The sequence below is a fragment of the Lathyrus oleraceus genome, chromosome 6, assembly GCF_024323335.1.
Source record: "Lathyrus oleraceus cultivar Zhongwan6 chromosome 6, CAAS_Psat_ZW6_1.0, whole genome shotgun sequence".
Taxonomy (NCBI): Eukaryota; Viridiplantae; Streptophyta; class Magnoliopsida; order Fabales; family Fabaceae; genus Lathyrus; species Lathyrus oleraceus.
The window spans coordinates 510,251,433-510,269,519 of NC_066584.1; the positions used below are offsets into that span (position 1 = coordinate 510,251,433).

The 18,087-nt window shown below is 32.7% G+C and overlaps 2 protein-coding genes across 2 annotated transcripts; both read right to left on the bottom strand.

Annotated features, from left to right (window-relative positions):
* Positions 1–200: 200 nt before the first annotated feature.
* On the bottom strand, positions 201–2,001 carry LOC127098089 (protein SOSEKI 5). The gene is made up of 3 exons (XM_051036590.1): positions 1,256–2,001; positions 1,070–1,139; positions 201–997 (listed from the first exon to the last, which is right to left on the bottom strand). Exons 1-3 carry the CDS (start codon positions 1,422–1,424, stop codon positions 430–432), a joined length of 807 nt encoding a protein of 268 aa, XP_050892547.1. The 5' UTR covers positions 1,425–2,001; the 3' UTR covers positions 201–429.
* Positions 2,002–2,174: 173 nt separating this feature from the next.
* On the bottom strand, positions 2,175–5,315 carry LOC127098088 (phragmoplastin interacting protein 1). Its single transcript, XM_051036589.1, has 4 exons — positions 4,539–5,315; positions 3,492–3,663; positions 3,185–3,231; positions 2,175–3,090 (listed from the first exon to the last, which is right to left on the bottom strand). The coding sequence occupies exons 1-4, from the start codon at positions 5,201–5,203 to the stop codon at positions 2,388–2,390; spliced, it is 1,587 nt and encodes a 528-aa protein (XP_050892546.1). The 5' UTR covers positions 5,204–5,315; the 3' UTR covers positions 2,175–2,387.
* Between the last annotated feature and the right edge of the window lie 12,772 nt (positions 5,316–18,087).

Sequence of the window (18,087 nt, forward strand, 5' to 3'; positions counted from 1 at the left end):
ACAAATCCATAAAGCGTCCATTTGGAATAGCTAAAGATGGGTTAGTGAAAGCTGACAAAATTCTTATTTCTGGTGGATTTTATTGTCATAGATATTGATATTACTCTCATTCGAGATAGACCATTCATGAAAATTACACGCACGGTGATCAACATTGATAATTGACAGATGAATATCAAAGTATAGGTTGAAGAAGTTAATTTCATCGTGCTCGAAGCTATCAATCTATATTAACCCTATAACGAAACAACAATTAAATAACCTAATGGATGATAGTAAAACCTCCTTCCACATATGAATTGAATGGTTTGATTTATCACCATCCATATAGAACAAAACTCAATGCAAATCCATCCATGATCATAATTAATAAACATATTAACAATAACTAATAAAAACTGCAAAGTGAATCAAATTTCAGTGACTCACTCAGAGTTCCTCTATAGTACTTCTACAGCTAACCAACTGCATGAGAACTTGTGTTGCTCTCATCCTCCCACTTGGGCGTTCATTCTCTATCTTTTGGTTTCTGATATCTTCTGGTTCCAAAGAGTACCCTTCCAATGATTCAAAATTGGAGCTGGATGATGACAAAGACCCTCTATTCTCATCAAATTTCCTTGCAGCAGCATTTCCATGACAACGCCTTTCACCTTGCTGATCCATTTCCATCCTATTCCTACTTGTCATCTCCTTCGTCTGTGTCGAAGCATTAGAAGATTTTTCAGCAAAATCCCTGCATACTTTTGCCTTGTAAAGCTTGCATTCACGTTGCGAGTCCTTCATGGTGGAAGAAGGGGAGTCTGCAGCATCCGTGCTATAACTGTTTCTTTCATTGGAACTCTTGGAGCTTGGCATTGATAATATTGTTCCATTGGATGTATACCTTGAAGGTTCTATGAGTTGTGTTCCTTTCAGGACATATTCATGACTGCTACTCGGGTAAATGAAATCGTTCTCAGATAAATCTTGCCACACATACCCGTTTCCGTAAGTCCTGAATAAAGAAACGATCACATCACATAATTAGCTTTGTATGAAAAAAACATTTTGTAAGACCAATAATTACCTTTTGATAGACCAAGAATACATGCTGACAATTCCTTGTCCTCGGAGAAAACTCAACCTACTTATCACATCTGATAAAAAAAATGGAGTAAAAGCTTATTTGGAAACAAAAGAAAGTGAAACCATGTGCAAGCCTATAAATCAAAGTGAGTTTGTCAGTTTTTCTTTATGTTATAAGATTTATTACCTTTAAGTCGCGGTGTTCCATGTGAAGAAGAGATTGAAACATACATGAGATGAGGATGCTCAAGCTGTCCATTTGTAGAAAGGTAGTATATTACTGGAACTTCATGATCAGCCTGAGTATGTTTGGAGTTTTCATGACTTGCCTCACTTTCTAATGCTTTCCTTTCCATGGAAAATTATTTTCTTAACACCACTACAGTCTACAGATTTGCTTCCTATTTGTGTCAAGACAAACAAGTAATGAATTGTTATTACATTTGGGAGATAATTGTCATATAAAAGTGAAATGAGGGGTCTGTTTGTTTGCATTTGATATATATAGCAACAAGTAGCATGCATTACTAAGGTTTTGAAGGCAAGAAGTGAAACATGTGAATTATAGTACTCTTGTGCTCACGGACCAAAGTGAGAAAATTCTTAATTTACTCAATGTATAATGAAGTCAAGAGCAAGGGAAACAAATGGACAAGCTTCCCAACAAACAAGCTGAATATGCGGAACCTAGTTAATTGTGACAGCACTTGCAAAAAGTTTAGTTAAAATTAGAAAGTTGAGTAAAAGGGTCAAAGGACATCTTCACCAATTTGTTTCTTTTCATTCTGTCTTCATTGTCTTTTATGAGACAGAATGAATTGTCGTATCAAGGAAATGTTGATAAAAGACAAAACTTTCACATGACATACATACACATCATTTTGGTATCCATGACAATTTTTTAACTAAGCATGGTGTTTCTCATTTTGGTAGAGCATAGATGTGAGATGTGTTGTGTTTTCTAAAATAATTTTTGAACATAAAAGTGATCGCTCATCATGAGGATTGGAGTTTGAAATCACCAACTCATTGAATTTCATTTTCAGTTGGCAAATAGCCCATTATTCAGATTAAAAACTATCACCTGTGGAGAAAAAGTCGAGCCATGAACAAAAACGAGTAAATAATCCACACGATAAGCCTTGAAGAATACTACCAAGTTATGGTACAACAAAAAGAAAGCTTGGTAGGTTTAGTATTAGTTCACATCAAAATTGCCTAACCATTTGTGAACAAATCAATAAAACTAGAATCAAACTGTCTTCATGACGAAACGATACAAAATTACCAATGAATGGCATTGAGCTTTCCTACATACTTTAGATTGTAGAAGTAAATATTTGCGGGTTTGGACATTCTGAGAGGTTATGTCCTTTTTGACGACACCCGTAACACATCCTATTCTTCCTCTTGCCACTTGCAACGACGGTAATTGGTTTCTCAACAGTTGGTTCCTCAACCGCAACCGTTTCACCTGCGTCTGGTTTTTGGCCTGCAACTGACTTTTCTCCTGCACTTGGTTTAGAACCTGCAAATGATTTTTCAACCGCACCTGGTTTAGAACTTGCAAATGATTTTTCACCAGCACTTGGCTTAGAACCTGCAACTGATTTTTCACCCGCACTTGGTTTAGAACCTGCAACTGATTTTTCAACTGCACTTGGTTTCGAGCCTGCGACTGATTTTTCACCTGCACCTGGTTTTTTATTCAAAGGAACTGCACAACTTATCCGGACAGGCCTTCCAAACAAAACGCTTTGATCCAATGCAAGTGCTGTCTTGAGTGACTTACTATCACTGAAATCCACATGAGCATACCCTCGGAATTCTCCTGTTTCCTTGTCCTTCCCTAATCGTATGGACTTTATATTGCAATTTGAGAAGAATTTCCTCAGTTCTTCCTCTGTTATTTCCCACGATAAACTTCCAACGTAAATTCTATTATATCCCTCTTTCAGTTCTGGAGTAAATCGGGTTGTTTGAGCTGCTTTATACGGTTGGATTTTAAGAAAGAGTCCTCCCCTGTTAACATTAAATGTTTTATAAGTATAATACGAGAAATGAGCAAAAACAGTGAATCATCTGTATTCAAAAGGAAATCGCCAGTGTTACTAACATGTCAGATCCATCAAGAGCCAATGCTCGTTTGGCCGCTGCTTCAGTCTGCAATAGGAATGCCATAGAAACGTCAGCACGTTATCAAAATGCTCAATACCAAAGAAACCATTCTTGAAATTACAAGTTGTTTCTAACTCTAAGTGAGAATAAACTTGAAAAACAATATATGTACTGATGGAAGTAGGTTTATGATATTGCTAATATAGCCTGCCGAATAAGGAAGCACAAAAAGTGTTTCAAGATTTGACTTGAAATTGCAAAATGTGAAACAAAATAAAGAGTTAAAATGCTTGTTTTAACGTTACCTTAAAAACGATTATTGCAATCCCTCTGAACTTTCCAGTGTCAGGAAAAGTCATGCAATTAATTTCAGTGATGGTGCCACAGCTTTCAAAATAACTATGAATGTCATCCTCACTTGAATAGTAGGGAATTCCTCCAACATAAACTTTTGTAGCAGCATCACCACTTTCTTGACTGTATAAACATCAAAGAACATATAATGAATTAAAAAACAGGAACACAAATCTCACATTGTATATCAAACAAATTAATAAATAACAAAAAAAACATAATTTTAGTTCATAAACACAATCTATCTTTCCATCCAACAACCAAGCATGTTTCCATTAAGTGGGGTTGGCTAGATGGATCAAACTACGCCATAATGTTCTATCATAAACCATGCTTCTATCTATCCATCCAACTCATTTATCTCAAGATTTTTCTTAGTAGTTTCTTTTATAGTTTTTCTATGTCTTCCTCTACCACAAGTAGATTGACTACCTTTCATTTGATGTATTCTCCTTACTATAGAACCCACATGTATCCTCTTTACAAGCCCAAACCACCTATGTCTAGTTTTCGCTAGTGTTTCTACTATATGTGTTATCCCAACACTTTCTCAAGTATTGTCATTTCTAATCTTTCTTTCCTTCTAACTAAATCAATATTCAATTTTCTTGTATGAAAACTACGTATGTGTTTAATTCCACTTTTCAAGTCTAATTGATTTTTCTTTTAGAACTGATTTTAACTTGAAGCTAAAATTTGAAGTTTTTAACTTGAGAAGCTAAAATTGAAGTTTTTGCCTCTACAATTGATTTTTAGTCCGAAACTTATCAGTCAACCAACTTTTACATGAATATATTCAACCATAAACCATACATTCAACTCCCTTTTAGCCAGAACTCATACAAAATCAATATTTGTTACAGTCGAACCAAACAGACACTAAATACAAATCCAACCATTGCATTGTTTAAGACAATTATCAAGTGATATTGAAAAAGAAAAAAAAAACTATAATCAACCTTCATAAGAAAGAAAAAAAAAACAATAAACAGACTCACCGGGTAGTGATATTGGTATTAGCCAAATCTGTAGTAAGCTCTGATATTTCCTCTTGATGATTAGAACCACTTCCCTCAGCAGCTGTGACCACACCATTTTCCTCAGCAGTTTTGACCTTACCATTTTCCTCTGCAGCTTTAGCTTTCTTTCTCTTCTTCTTCAGCAGATTCTTCTTCTTTTGCTTCTCCTTTTTCACCGATTGTTTCGTCACCTTAACAACAACCTCATCACCAACATCACCATTCTGTTTCTCTACCTTTACTTTCCCCTTCTTAACAACAACCTCATCACCAACATCATCAGTCTGTTTCTCTACCTTAATTTTCCCCTTCTTAACAACAACCTCATTACCCACATCATCAGCATCATCATTCTGTTTCACTGCCTTTATCTTCCTCTTCTTACTGTTCTTCTTTCCCAAACCCTCAATCCCAATTTCCTTATCATTTTTGGTTCCTTCATCCTCATTGGTTTGGGTTTGTTGCAAAGGTCGAACCTTTCGGAGTTTCTCTCTCTTAGACAAAATGGGTTTGTTGGTGGAAGAGTTTAGAAGAAGTTTGAAAGAGTTGGAAGATGAAGATGAGGGATTCGATTCGGTGTTGATTTGGTTTAGGGTTAATTCAGCTCTAAGCTTCTGTTTAAGCTTCTTATTCGATAGAACCATTCTCAATTTCAACTTTTTGAATCTAGTTCATCAATTTTAGGGTTTGAGTTTCTGTTGGGGAAAACGCGAACACAGAAGAACGGAAACCCTTGTTTTGCCTGTAAAAAATGACGAAGGAGAAGACAGTGTTTTGGGCCTTGGGTCAAAATAAAAAATTTGTTTGGGCTTTCAAAAATTTTAGACTAGAAAATTTAATCTCTTACCCCTGCATTTATTTCCCTACTCTTACAAATTTTTACTAAAATATCTCTGTATAAATATTTATATTTTTAAATTTTTTACTTTTTTCCTCATTTCATTTCAGAGAGAGTGAGAGGGAGAAAAAATTGTCATTTCCATTTCTACACTGGAGAACCTAGCTAAAAGATTTTCAATTCATTTTTTTCAACACCAAATAACTTAAAGAGTAAGTTATCCGGTTTATTTTGAGGGGAACATACACTCCAGAGAACTTGGGCGCTAATATTCCGATTTATAAATATTTAAAACCGGAGAATTAGTCATGAAATTATCCGGTTTTGAAAACTTTTTCGGAGAACTTAGTTCTCAGTTTTCAGGACCTATGGGGAACTCTGGATGTAGCTAAAAGACTCGCATTAAAGATCGGGACAAGAGCATTTATCGATGATATGGTGATGAACGACAACCTCAAAAATAGAAGAATCGAGAGGAAGATCAGATAGGTGCACTTGAGCCTCCTCCACTACATCCAGAGTTCCCCAGATGACCGTCTGATACGTCTCTTTTGGTGAGGTATCAGAACCATGTTGCTCGCCATTTGTGGTTTGGCAAAGTAAGTTAATCTCTTTCATTTTATGTTGAATCAAATTTAATTTTAATTATTTATATTTATAACATATATTATGAATTATTTTTAAGAGAGAGTTTCAAGAAAGAATCGAAGATTGTTGCACATGGTAACAAATTGATCGGATAGGTTCCGCATAATCTCCCACCGATGATAGAGAGATGGTTATCTGATTTTGCTCTATCCTCTCTACATGGAACTAGTTTGTCGATGATAGATCAGAATTTAGTATCAGCATTTGTGGAGAGATGTCATCCAAAAACATCGTCCTTTTATATGTTGCTTGACGAGATGACCATTACATTGGACGATATTTCTTGTCTTCTTCATTTACCATGTAAGGGATATTTTTGTAATCCAACACATAGTTAGTTTCACTGATTATGATGTTATTACTCTGGCTATTGATTTGTTGGGTGTTTCGTTGGAGGAGACAACTTAAGAGGTTTGTAGTTGTGGAGGTGCATATTATATGTTGGATTGGTTAAAGGTGATTTTTACGCGTCAACATGCTGCGGGTAGATTTGATTGTGCGGCTAGAGACTAAATGTTGTTGTTGGTAGGCTGCATCATTTTTACCGACAAGACTTCAAACTCAGGTTCTATCAGATTCAGTCCTATCCCACTTTAGTTGATAACTCTCTCACTCCTCCTATACGATTTCATACTCTTCTCACCAGATTCGAGCTTTATAAATAGCCATAAGTCTTAAGTTTTCATTATCCAAGTTTTATAGTATTTATTTTAGCCAAAAATTCTATTATTGTAAAAGTTGTAGTTTCTCACATTGACGGACCACTGCATATTAAAATTAGGAATGAACTATGTGTGCTTAAATTAACATTACAACAATCTTGTCGGAATTTATTTTGCAATTTTAATTTCATAATCAATTTTATTTCATCTTTTATTTAGAGGTTCCATTTTATTTATAAATTTTTTTTTCTGCTTTAGTTTTGTCTTTTTATTATTCTTGTTGCATTTATTTTCATTGTTGTTTATTGAAGTGTTATTTATTTTCAGTTTTAATTCGTATTGCTTTTGTTAGGTCATAAAAAGTGAAATAAAATTCGTATTTCGGAATAATCATGCGCATTTAAAAAGTCAGGACGGATATGTATACAAATTTTACAACATGTGTATATATTTACAACATATATATATATATATATATATATATTCTGTTTCTATTATTTTTTAAATTAAAATTAATTTTATATTTAATTTAATATATTTTTTTAGTAACCGTATATGTCCCGCAACTATGCACAACTAAATTTTTAGAATCTGGGATGTGAGGATGGTCGTTCAAACGAGACTCAATAAAATAAACAACATTAATTTTCGATATTAAAATAATTTTTTGATTGTAAATTTTATTTTAAAAAGTCAAAAAAATATTGTGCGACAGCGAATGGTCTGAAATATCAATTTTAAGGTGAAATTGTGAAAGTAGAAATCTTTTCATATAAATTTGTCCAATCATATTTAACATTTGTACAATCACTTTATATATTATCCTTTAATATTTAATTTATACTATTTATAATACATTTATAATCTCAAATTTATTTAAACAATTTAAATACTTTTGACTAATATATACATACAAAATAAATGTTATTTTATTAGTTTTAACTAATAAAATTAAAGAAAATATCTGTGATCAGTAAATGTCCCTAAAAATAATTAAAATAGAAAAGACACCTGTAGAATAAATATATCTCTTTCTTTCTTTTCACATCTAACACTCAATACAATTCTTCTTCTTTAAAGTAGAAGACAACTAAGGGCATGTATAATTGACGATGACAATACAATTCTTTGAGTTTTGTTCTTCAAACTCAACAATGATACATTCTAAAGTTTTTATTGATAGCAGTAATTTTGTATTTGCTCATGTGACTTTTTTAATCTTATAATTTGATAAAAAAATTAATTTTTTATAATTTATTTTAGATCTATAAATACAAAAAAAATTGTATTTTTGTAAATGTTGAAATAAACAATTTTTTAGTTAATTTATAAAAAATAAATTATAATTTTGTTCTTAACTTAAATAGAAGATAAATGATTTAGGTGTGTTATGATTATGTTTTTTCTTAAAAAAGAAAAAAAATTGAAATAGTTTTCTTAAAAATATTATAAAAAAAATATTCATATTTAAATTTTAAAATATCATCAAAACTCATTTTTGTTATAGATGTCTTTTCTCTCTCAAAAGTTAATAAAAAAAGATAATTATTTTTATGCTAATTTTTTAGATCTAAATAGAACAATAAAATTTAATATTTTTAAAAATGTTTTAAAAACATTTTTTAGTTGCTTTGTAAAAAAGAGTTACAAAGATGAAAGAGATTGATATGAAATTTGAAAAGTGAGTTCGGTTTGGAAACGGAAGAAAAATGGAGAAATGGAAAAGTGATACACTAAAAATAAAAAAGTAAAAGGAATTGAAAAGTGGTGAAGGCAGGTTAGATTTGTACAAACAAATTTGAAAAAATGGAGGAAGATATAGAGGTAGAGAGAGAAATTTGTTTGAGATTTATAGTTTTGCAATTTGCAGTAAAAGATTTATAAAATCAGATAAATATAAATATTGGTACGTTTTAATGAAAGGAGTACAATAGAAGGTGATTAACTACCATCAAAAGAGTGGTTGTGTTTCAATCGGTACATAAAATCAGTTGGATTTAGTTCTTAAAAAATAGATTATGTCATTAAAATGGTAATGTGAAAATTTAAGACAGAAGAGTTCATGTGTAAAATACAGAACAATCACTTCTTTTATATTATAGATTTTATTTTTTGTTTTTAAAACATTTTAAAAATAAATGTATTATATAAGTTTTTCATTTTATCATTTTTAAATTAGTTTTCAAAACAATGATTACCAAATGTTTTTTTCTCTTTATTTTTTAAAACTAAAAATTGTAACTCATTCAAAATAACCATAAAATTTTATTTAGGTGTTTGGAGACTAAGAAAAAATGTGGGTTTTGAAAGGAGAGGAATAGAACAATAAATCTTTTAATTTTTCTTAAGAGAATGCATTTGTATAAAACAATATAATTATTTATAACTAATATAGTTTTAATATTTAAAGAATAATGAGAAAAAAATTGAATTTGAATAATTTTACCAAATTTCTCTAAAATGTTGTCTAATTCAAATTTTAAATTTTAAATTTCTACGTATTAAAGAAAAAAGCAAATCCCTCCTAACCCTCTTTCTTAAATCTCAACTTTTTTTCCTTCCTATTTCTTAAAACCCTCTCTTTTGATTCTAAAGTTTCAAACAAACAAAATATTATATATTAGTTTTTTTATTCTCATGATTGTTCATTCCAATAACACAATCCATTTATAGAATATAAACAATCAATTTATAGAATATAAAACTTCCACTTTTACAAAGAAATTGATGTCATATCAATATCGGTAAGAAAATCGTTTTTGAGTTAGGTTATTCATAAAGAAAAATTGACAACAACCACTAACATATATGCATGATACCAACTAAGAAAACCATGAAGTAACATTGGTTTGGGCCTTTAAACAAAACACTTCAGTTACTTTTCACCTCACATTTTCGATTGTAAATGATTATACATATTATGTTCATGGTAAGGGATTACACATATTATAATAGTATTATATTGGAGTTGAGTAATATTTATTCCATACATATTTTAGTTGTAATCCCAATAGGTTGATAAGTATAAAGTGAAAGTAAACTATTAAAGTCAAATTAAATGAATTAAGTGTTTGTTTGGATCATCTTTTGGACGAGGAAAATAGAATTTTAGAGAGGTAGAAGAGAATTTAGAATAATTTTGAAGTATTTGGTTTTTTTAAAAAATTGATTCTATTTAAAGATAGAATTCGTAGTTTTTAATTTTAAGGTAAATTTTATATTGAAATTTACATTAAACTTATTTTTAATCAAAATTAAATTTACATAATCATTTAGCATAAAAATCAAAAAGTTTCACCTGAGAACAAAATATACATTAATGTTTGACGAGGACAAAGATCTAAAAGGGGTTGAATAGATCGCAAATAAATTTTTCTTCAATTAAAAGAATCATATGTGCGTATTAAACTGTAACAAAACGTATTACAATGATGAGAAACCAAATCAATATGTTTTCTAAAAATAACGTTTGAACTATATTACACTTTGATAATCAATTTCCAATGAATTGAGAAACAAAAAAGACTAAGACAATTTATCAAACACGTAGTGTGAAATCAATTTATCAAACTTGGTGTGCAATAAACACCAAACTGATTTTCCTTTGTGTTGATAATATAAAAAACCAATTGCAATTGTTTAGATTGCAATTAGCTTACAAAACACTTTGAAATGCTTCAACACAAACATAATTATCAATTTGTTAACTTGCACACTAAATGAATTATCAAATTGTAAAGACAGAGAGAATTTGTTCAGGCAATTCCCTAATTGACCTCATTGTTGTTGCACAAGGTGATATAGACGAACAATGAACAAGAGAGAGAAAAGAGAATAATAACAAACTTCCACTACTCTTGAAATGGTTACAAAATAATTACATAGAAAAATGCACACACACACACACTGCAAAAAGAATAAAATATACAATTTGTTCACACCACTCACTTTCTTAAATACCAGTGGGACTTTAGGGAAATACTAAAATACCCTCTAACAAACTTTGTCTACAAGTTTATCAAAATATGAATTAATTCTAACATCATCCCTTAATTCATATTCAGCTTAACCAAAACTAACAACACAAATTCCATCTGTCAAGTGGAGAAATTGATCAGTCTTGATCGCCTTCGTTAGAACATCTGCCAGCTGCTTCTTGATCGCCTTCGTCAGAACATCTGCCAGGTGTTTAATTTTAATTCAGAAAATAAAAGATAAAAATATTTAAAGTTTTTTGGTGAAAGTCCCATATTTTTTGGATAAAAAATGAAATTAATATGAATTAAGCAAAATAAAGCAATCAAATGAAAAATCTAAAAATACAAAAAAAAATAAGGGCCATCAGATCTCCCTCATTAATTGAGGTGGCAGATCTGATGTCCACGCGTGCGCTATCCACTAAAGACTTGAGTCAAAGAGCCACACGCAGGATAATCACAACCAAGGGCCAAGATTAAAACATTTGGATCAGATCAGATGGCTTGGGACTTGCCAACGCACCACCGGAGCCCTAGCTCCGGTCATCTTCTCCGGTGATCACCATTGGACTGGTCCAACGTCAACTTCATGAAAAACGAAAAACAAGGACACTATTTCAAAGAGAAAACTCGCAAGAGCTTGAATCTGGCCTCAATTTTCTCCAATTCCAAATATATAAAAAGATACATGGGTTTGAATTTTGAGGATCATGAACTGAGTTGCTTTGATTTGGCCTCAAAGCAACTCAATCTTGGTGCCTACATTGATAGGACTTCAGCCAACAAAAAATCACAAAAAATATTAAAGAATTGAGAGGGAATTGAAGAGATGAAGTTTCTCAAATTTCACCTTCGAGTAGCTTTAATTCAGCTTGATCTTGATCTGGATTTGCTTGATTCTTCCTGCTCTTGCTTGCAGTGATTAATTGAGATGGAAAGGGCAATTAATTCTTGGAGTTTGAACTTCAAAATAGAAGGTGAAATTCAAACTCGATTTTAATGAAGTCCTCAAGAAATTCTATGGTGGAAGGGTCTGAGTTCTCTTGGCAAAGCTTGGGCAAGGTGTTGATGTCATTTCTGAAGCCATGAGCTTGTTTAAATAGGCAATGGGATTGATTTTTGCACCACTTGAAATTTAGCCAATATTGGAAACCAAGTTGCATGGATGCATGTGCAATGATTTGGGCCTAAGGAATGATTTAATCCATCTCTAATTCATGTGCAATTGATGTTGAAGTCATTACATGGAAGCATGCAAAGGGGAATGATCACTTGAATTCAAAACATGTCAAAACAAATCCCACAATGGAGCCATGCGCAAGTCCCTCAATTTTGATCCAAATAAGATGATCTTTGACTTTTTCGAAAGGTGAGATTAAGGAGAATAACTTTCTTGTTGAACACTTTTCCATTTGAAGCTTGGATTATGATTAATTTTGAGGTGTAAGTTTGAAAAATCAAACATATTTGAAAATTTTCTAAGTACCAAGTCAAATGTTCACTTCTTCCACCTTGAATAACTTTTGTTATGGACTTCAAATGGAAAACGTTCCTTCACCAAAGTTGTATCTATTTCAAATATATTCAATTCGGTCGCAAATTTGACCTCATTTGGATTTGGCATGAAGAAGTTATGAATTTTAGAAGTTGAGGAAAATCATTTGTTCAATGGTAATGACCTTTAATGCTTCCTCTTGGCACATGCATTTGAAAGTTGAATTGGATCTTCTTCCAAACATAAAAGTTGAAAAGTACATCTTGAATTTGATCATGGAACTTGAATGGATTTCATCTCATAAATATTAAGCAAGTTATGGTCCTTGGAATTTGACCTCCTAACTAGAGTTCATACAAAATGACCTATAATCTTTCCCGATAAAAAATGACTTTCTGTAGCGGGGTTTTCGTTACCTTTAGGTTTATTGACTAAACCAAAAGTTAACATACAATTCGAGTCGCCACCGCACTTTTATTTGTCCAAAGGAAAGGCTAAAAAGCGAACAAAAGCCAAGTAAGAAGTTTTTCAAATCAAAAACTAATAAAAATGTCAGAGATCTAGGTAAGGGGGTTGGTTATGAAATGGGAAGGTTTTACGCACCCAAAACATCCTTAGTACTCTAAGGGAACCCTTTTTGCAAATAGGTGTTGTAGGTTGGTATTTGTGAAAAGATTTGTGCAAAAGATTAAAGGGATGAGAAGAGAATAGATTATATTTACAAGTTTTATTGTTTGAATGGATGAACCCATTGCCTACGTACCATCACAAAGGAGGATCAAAACCTCGTAGTTCGGAGTAAAAATCTCAAAGATTGGTGAATTGATTTTAATCAAAAGCCTTAAGGTCTTTTGTTATCAAAGGGAGAAAACTCAACCTAAACCAACAATCCACCATGTGAGGAAGGCTTCAACATGCTAGTGAGGGGTTAACCCTATAATAAGCATGGAAGGCTTATAATCCAATACTAAGGATGAAGTGAGATTTACATCAACCACTATGATAACTCAAACCTATGACTAATGTTTTTGAAAAGGTTTTAACAAGTGGCCATTGGAACCACAAAACAACTTGAAATGGGTTATATTTACAAGTTAGATTTATTTACAAAATGAGGTCAAAGTTGGATTAAAGTTTATTCATAATGAGTATTTATGAAAATAGTTTTGAAAAGTCAAAGGCTTAAGGCCTAGGTTTCTAATTTGAAATAAAGTCAAAGTTTTGAAAATGGTTTTTGGCTTGGTTAGAGTGGGGAGAAGAAGAGAAGGGTTATTCCCAAAGCATACAAAGATAAGAGGGGAAAGAAAAACCCTTGGAGTTCCTTTTCTTGGAGTCATAGAGATGACTCAAGATGCTCATTTCCTTTGGACTTAGCACACAAACAAGCAATCAATAATTTGAATTCAAGCTCCTAGGATCTCCATTTGACTTGGCTCTTAACTTGGCTACTCATGACAATGGTCCTCTTTTCACAATCTTAAGATGGGATCCCTATCATACAAAAGCAAATATCAAAAAGTTCACAACACAATAAAGGGAATGGACAAAGAATAAGTTTGGAGGATAAATCCTTTTGAGGTCAACTTTGAAATTTAGCATTATAAAGGCATGAGACCTAGTTGCTCTTCAACAAATTTTGCATTCTAAAGACATAAGGCCTAGTTGCTCTTAAACTCCTTTAAGCATGGGTAAATCCTAATTCTAAGTCCTTTCTCCTTTTGCATTTGGTTCACATCAAAACAAACACAAACAAAACAAGATAGTAATATGTTTATATACAATAATGGGCTCAAATGAGCAAAAGAAAAATAGCATAAACATAAAATATGTGCTCAAGTGAGCAAAGATAAAAATCAAGACGAATAATGAGCAAGAAATAAATGACATTAAAAGTAAATGACAAGAAATTAAAAGCTCAAATTAAAGTTAGTAGTTAGTAAGGTTATGTTAGCTTGTCATAAGACAATGTAGCGCTATGTTAAGCAATCGTAAGTGTACTAATGTAGTAGGCACACCTATCTGAGGTCGGTCAATAAGAATATAGGCAAAGAACACAAGTTAGAGATCATGACTAGTAAGCCAAGCTCCATAAACTTGCCATGCCAAACAAAGGGGGAAGGGCCTTGTATTGACTTTTGGTTATTTGCTTGACCAAGAAGCAACCTATCTTGGACACAAAACAACTCACTTGATCATGGATCAAGTTGAGTTTGGTTTGGATCAAAGAAGGTTAAACTTCTCATTTGTCAAGACCAACCTCAAGACTTTAACTCATTGGCCATTAATGGAAAGAAAGGGGTGAAGATGAAAGGGAGGGGGTAAGAAGTCAACAAACAAACCCAATTGGTCAAGGGATAACTCATCCTTGATCAAATTCATTCATCTTTCTAAGTGATGATCCATAAGGACTTTCAAACCACAAGATCCAATGAATTTGATCAAAGTTGAATCAATTCAACCTCAATCAACACCAAACAGAAGAGAAATGAAGATAACAAGTCAAGAAGTCAATGATATTTTTTTGGTATTTTTTGAATTAAAATAAAATGCAAATAAAAAATAAACAAATAAGGTTGAACCTCAAATTCAATTCAAAGCAACTTCAAAAAGTCCAATTAAATTCTCATAGGTTCAACATGGTCAAACAAGCTTTGACTAATTTTCTCACAAATTTTTGAAATCAGAAAGTAACTAAAAACAATTAAAGATAATTAAAAATAGCATAATATGAATTAAAATCTCAAATACACTCAAAACAATCAAGAAATTGTTGAGACTATTTTTCATTGACTTATCATGATCCATAGATGCTACGAAAATATTTTTGGATTTTTTAAAAGTCAGAAAGTATTTTAAAATGAATTAAAACCAATAAAAAACAAGTAATTCATAAAAAATCTCAAATGAAGTCACAAAAATAATTAAAAATCATAATATGAAACTATATTTTTCAAGAAATTTTTTAGAATTGGTCTCATATTTTTCTGACTTCAAATGAATTTTTAATAAATTTTTGAAAATGAAATGAATTAACAGAAAATAAAAAGAAAATGAAATAAATGAAAAAAGTGGCGCCACAGGGTGCATTTCATTAATTGACGTGGCATCAATGGATGGCTTAGATCTGAGGAAACACGATGCAAATGAGTCAAATGCGCTACACAAAGCATTAAATGAAGTATTTGAAACGGACGTGTGAGATTAGATCGTGGAAGCCAAATCCAAGGGCCACAAAAGTGCACACATGGTGATGGTGGTGGAAACCACCATCTTCTCCGACGAGACAACAACTTCCAGCCACCAGTTGCAGAGAAATAAATTTTAATGAAAATGGAAAACAAGGACATGGAAATGAAGCTCGTGTGATGGAGATCATCACTGTACCAATGGATCTCCCTCACTTTTCCTATATTGAGAGAAATGTGAAGGAGAAAATCATGGTGTTGAAACTGATCGTTCATGAAATGAAGAATTGAAAGCACCAATGGCTTGCCTCAAGTGTGAGGACTTCAGAAAACCACGGAAACACAAGAATGCTACATTGAATTAAGAGATTCGGATCCAAAAAGTTTGAGAATAAACCTTTGAATTGATGCACTTCTGGCCACGAATTCTCCAAGATCCTTGCTCCTCTTTGATCTGTGAATGTAATGGAAGTGATAGGCTAAGGAATTTGGCTTTAAAACTCAGCTAATGATGCTGAATTTCAAGCTCAAAAAATTGAAGAAAAGTGATTAATTCCTTTGGTAATGGCTATGGTTTCACTTCTGCAGCACTTGGGATCTCCAAAAGGTTAGCAAATGAATGAGAGGGAGCCTCTATTTATAACTGAATGCATCAGCTGATCATGCTTTGTTCATGTGCATGACAAATGGAATTTGAATTGCATGGGCCTGTGTAAGCGTGTAGAAGGCCCAATGATGAATGCAGAAGCTTGCTGAGATCAAGTGAAGGGCAATTGGTCGTGTGCATTGGATGGAATGTGCTTGCAATTCAAGTTATAACATAAAATATTAAAATGCACCTTAATGAAAAGAATTTCGAATCTCCCAAATGGTGAATCCAAAAGACTAATGTGAGTAATGGTTGGAAAGCCCTTGAAATAAGGAACAAAAGTCATGTTGCGCAAAAAATCATTTGGCATATGCAAATTGATGAAAACTGGCTGTGAAAATCCAGGTACAAAACATATTCAAATCATTTTGAAAAAGTTAGCCAAAAGCAAGCTTATTCAAACCCCTCTCTCTCCATGATACAAGCTTCAAATGAGACAACATCCAACATCAAAGATGTAAGTATTTTCAAGGTGACCAATTTAGACTCAAAGTTTCCATCATTTGGATTTTCTATGACAAAGTTATGGGCATTTTAAGTTGGGTACTTTTTCAAATTCAATGAATTAGGTCCAAGATGACCTATAATGTTTTGCATTATCACATGTATTTATTTTAGGATTATGAAATTTTGTCCAACATAACATTTTAAGTAAACATATCAATCTTTCCAATTCATTTGGTATCACCTCGAAATCATAAAAATTAAGGAAGTTATGCCCTTGGTAAGTTGACCCAAAATTAGGGTTTCAGTCAAAATGACCTATCATGTTTTGAAATGAATCATGACCTTCCAAGTTTCAAATGAATTTTTGATGAACATAAAAGTTGTTAATATGGCTCCTAGGAAATATTTTCAGTTTGGGGTCATCTTCATTTGACAAACACATCAAAAGTTAAATCTCATTGAACCTCAGCTTAGTCAGATGACTTGACTGGTCAACTTTTCAAGGCCAAACTTCCAATCTTGATGAATAAATGATTGAGGGGCCTCAAATAGGCTCATATATGTATGAAATGATGAATTGAAGGACTTACCTTGATTAAATTTGATCAGGGGTTGAGGTTGCTTCATGGGTAAGGCACAATCAAAGCACAATGGAATTAGGGTTTCCTTGGGAAACAATCTTCAAGCCCTTTGGGTTATATTGATCAAATTGGAAAATTGAGATGCTTGGGAGACATATATGATGATTAAGGACTTTGTGGACCATGGTCATGCTTTTTCTCATCTTCATCTAGCCATTTCATTGGGCTTAGGAGTCTCCTAGGAGCATTGTGGAGCACATGATCAATTGAGCTTCAAAATAAAAAGAATTAGTGACATATTTTTGTGCTTTTGGTTAGTAATCAAATAAGAAAAGAAATAATATACAATAAAAGCATGCTTGGTGATCTCAAAACACTCAAACAAGTCCCACCCCTAGGGTTAAGGAGCCAAACATGCTATGATCCTTGAGGCAATGCACTTGTGCAATAACATGATGCCATGAGGGATCTTAGGGTCAAAATTAGGGTCTTACAGATGCCCCTATTTAAGGTCGTTCTAGCCGGAGATATGAAGGTTAAAATCTTCGTCTCAACGAGATAGAATGAGCTTAAATAATAACAAGAGACAAATTTTGGTCCCTAAGAGACCTCATGATGCAAATGTATGCATGCAAAATAAAATCTTCATGGTGAATAATTGCCACAAAGGAAAAGAAAACGGGAGAAACTGAAAATCCATAGGAGTAACACTCTCACTAGGGAGACAGAGACTCTGGGGGGAAATAGGGTAAAAATGCGTGAGTAGGTCACGACTTGAAAACTTGCTGGGAGACACGAAGGGATTCCACGAAAATAAATCAATGGAAAGACTCGAGCTGACGCAAAGATGCATGTATTGGGGAATACGCCAATACAACAAAAAATATCCACAAAGGATACATCGGATAACAAAATCCGGACTCAGACGGGGACGTCCATAAAGGACTCACCTGAGGAAGAAACAACGAGATATTACCGGTTATTGGGTAATAAGCTCAAAGAGAGACATGTTATCAAAACACTGGCTACTGGGTGAGAGAACAACA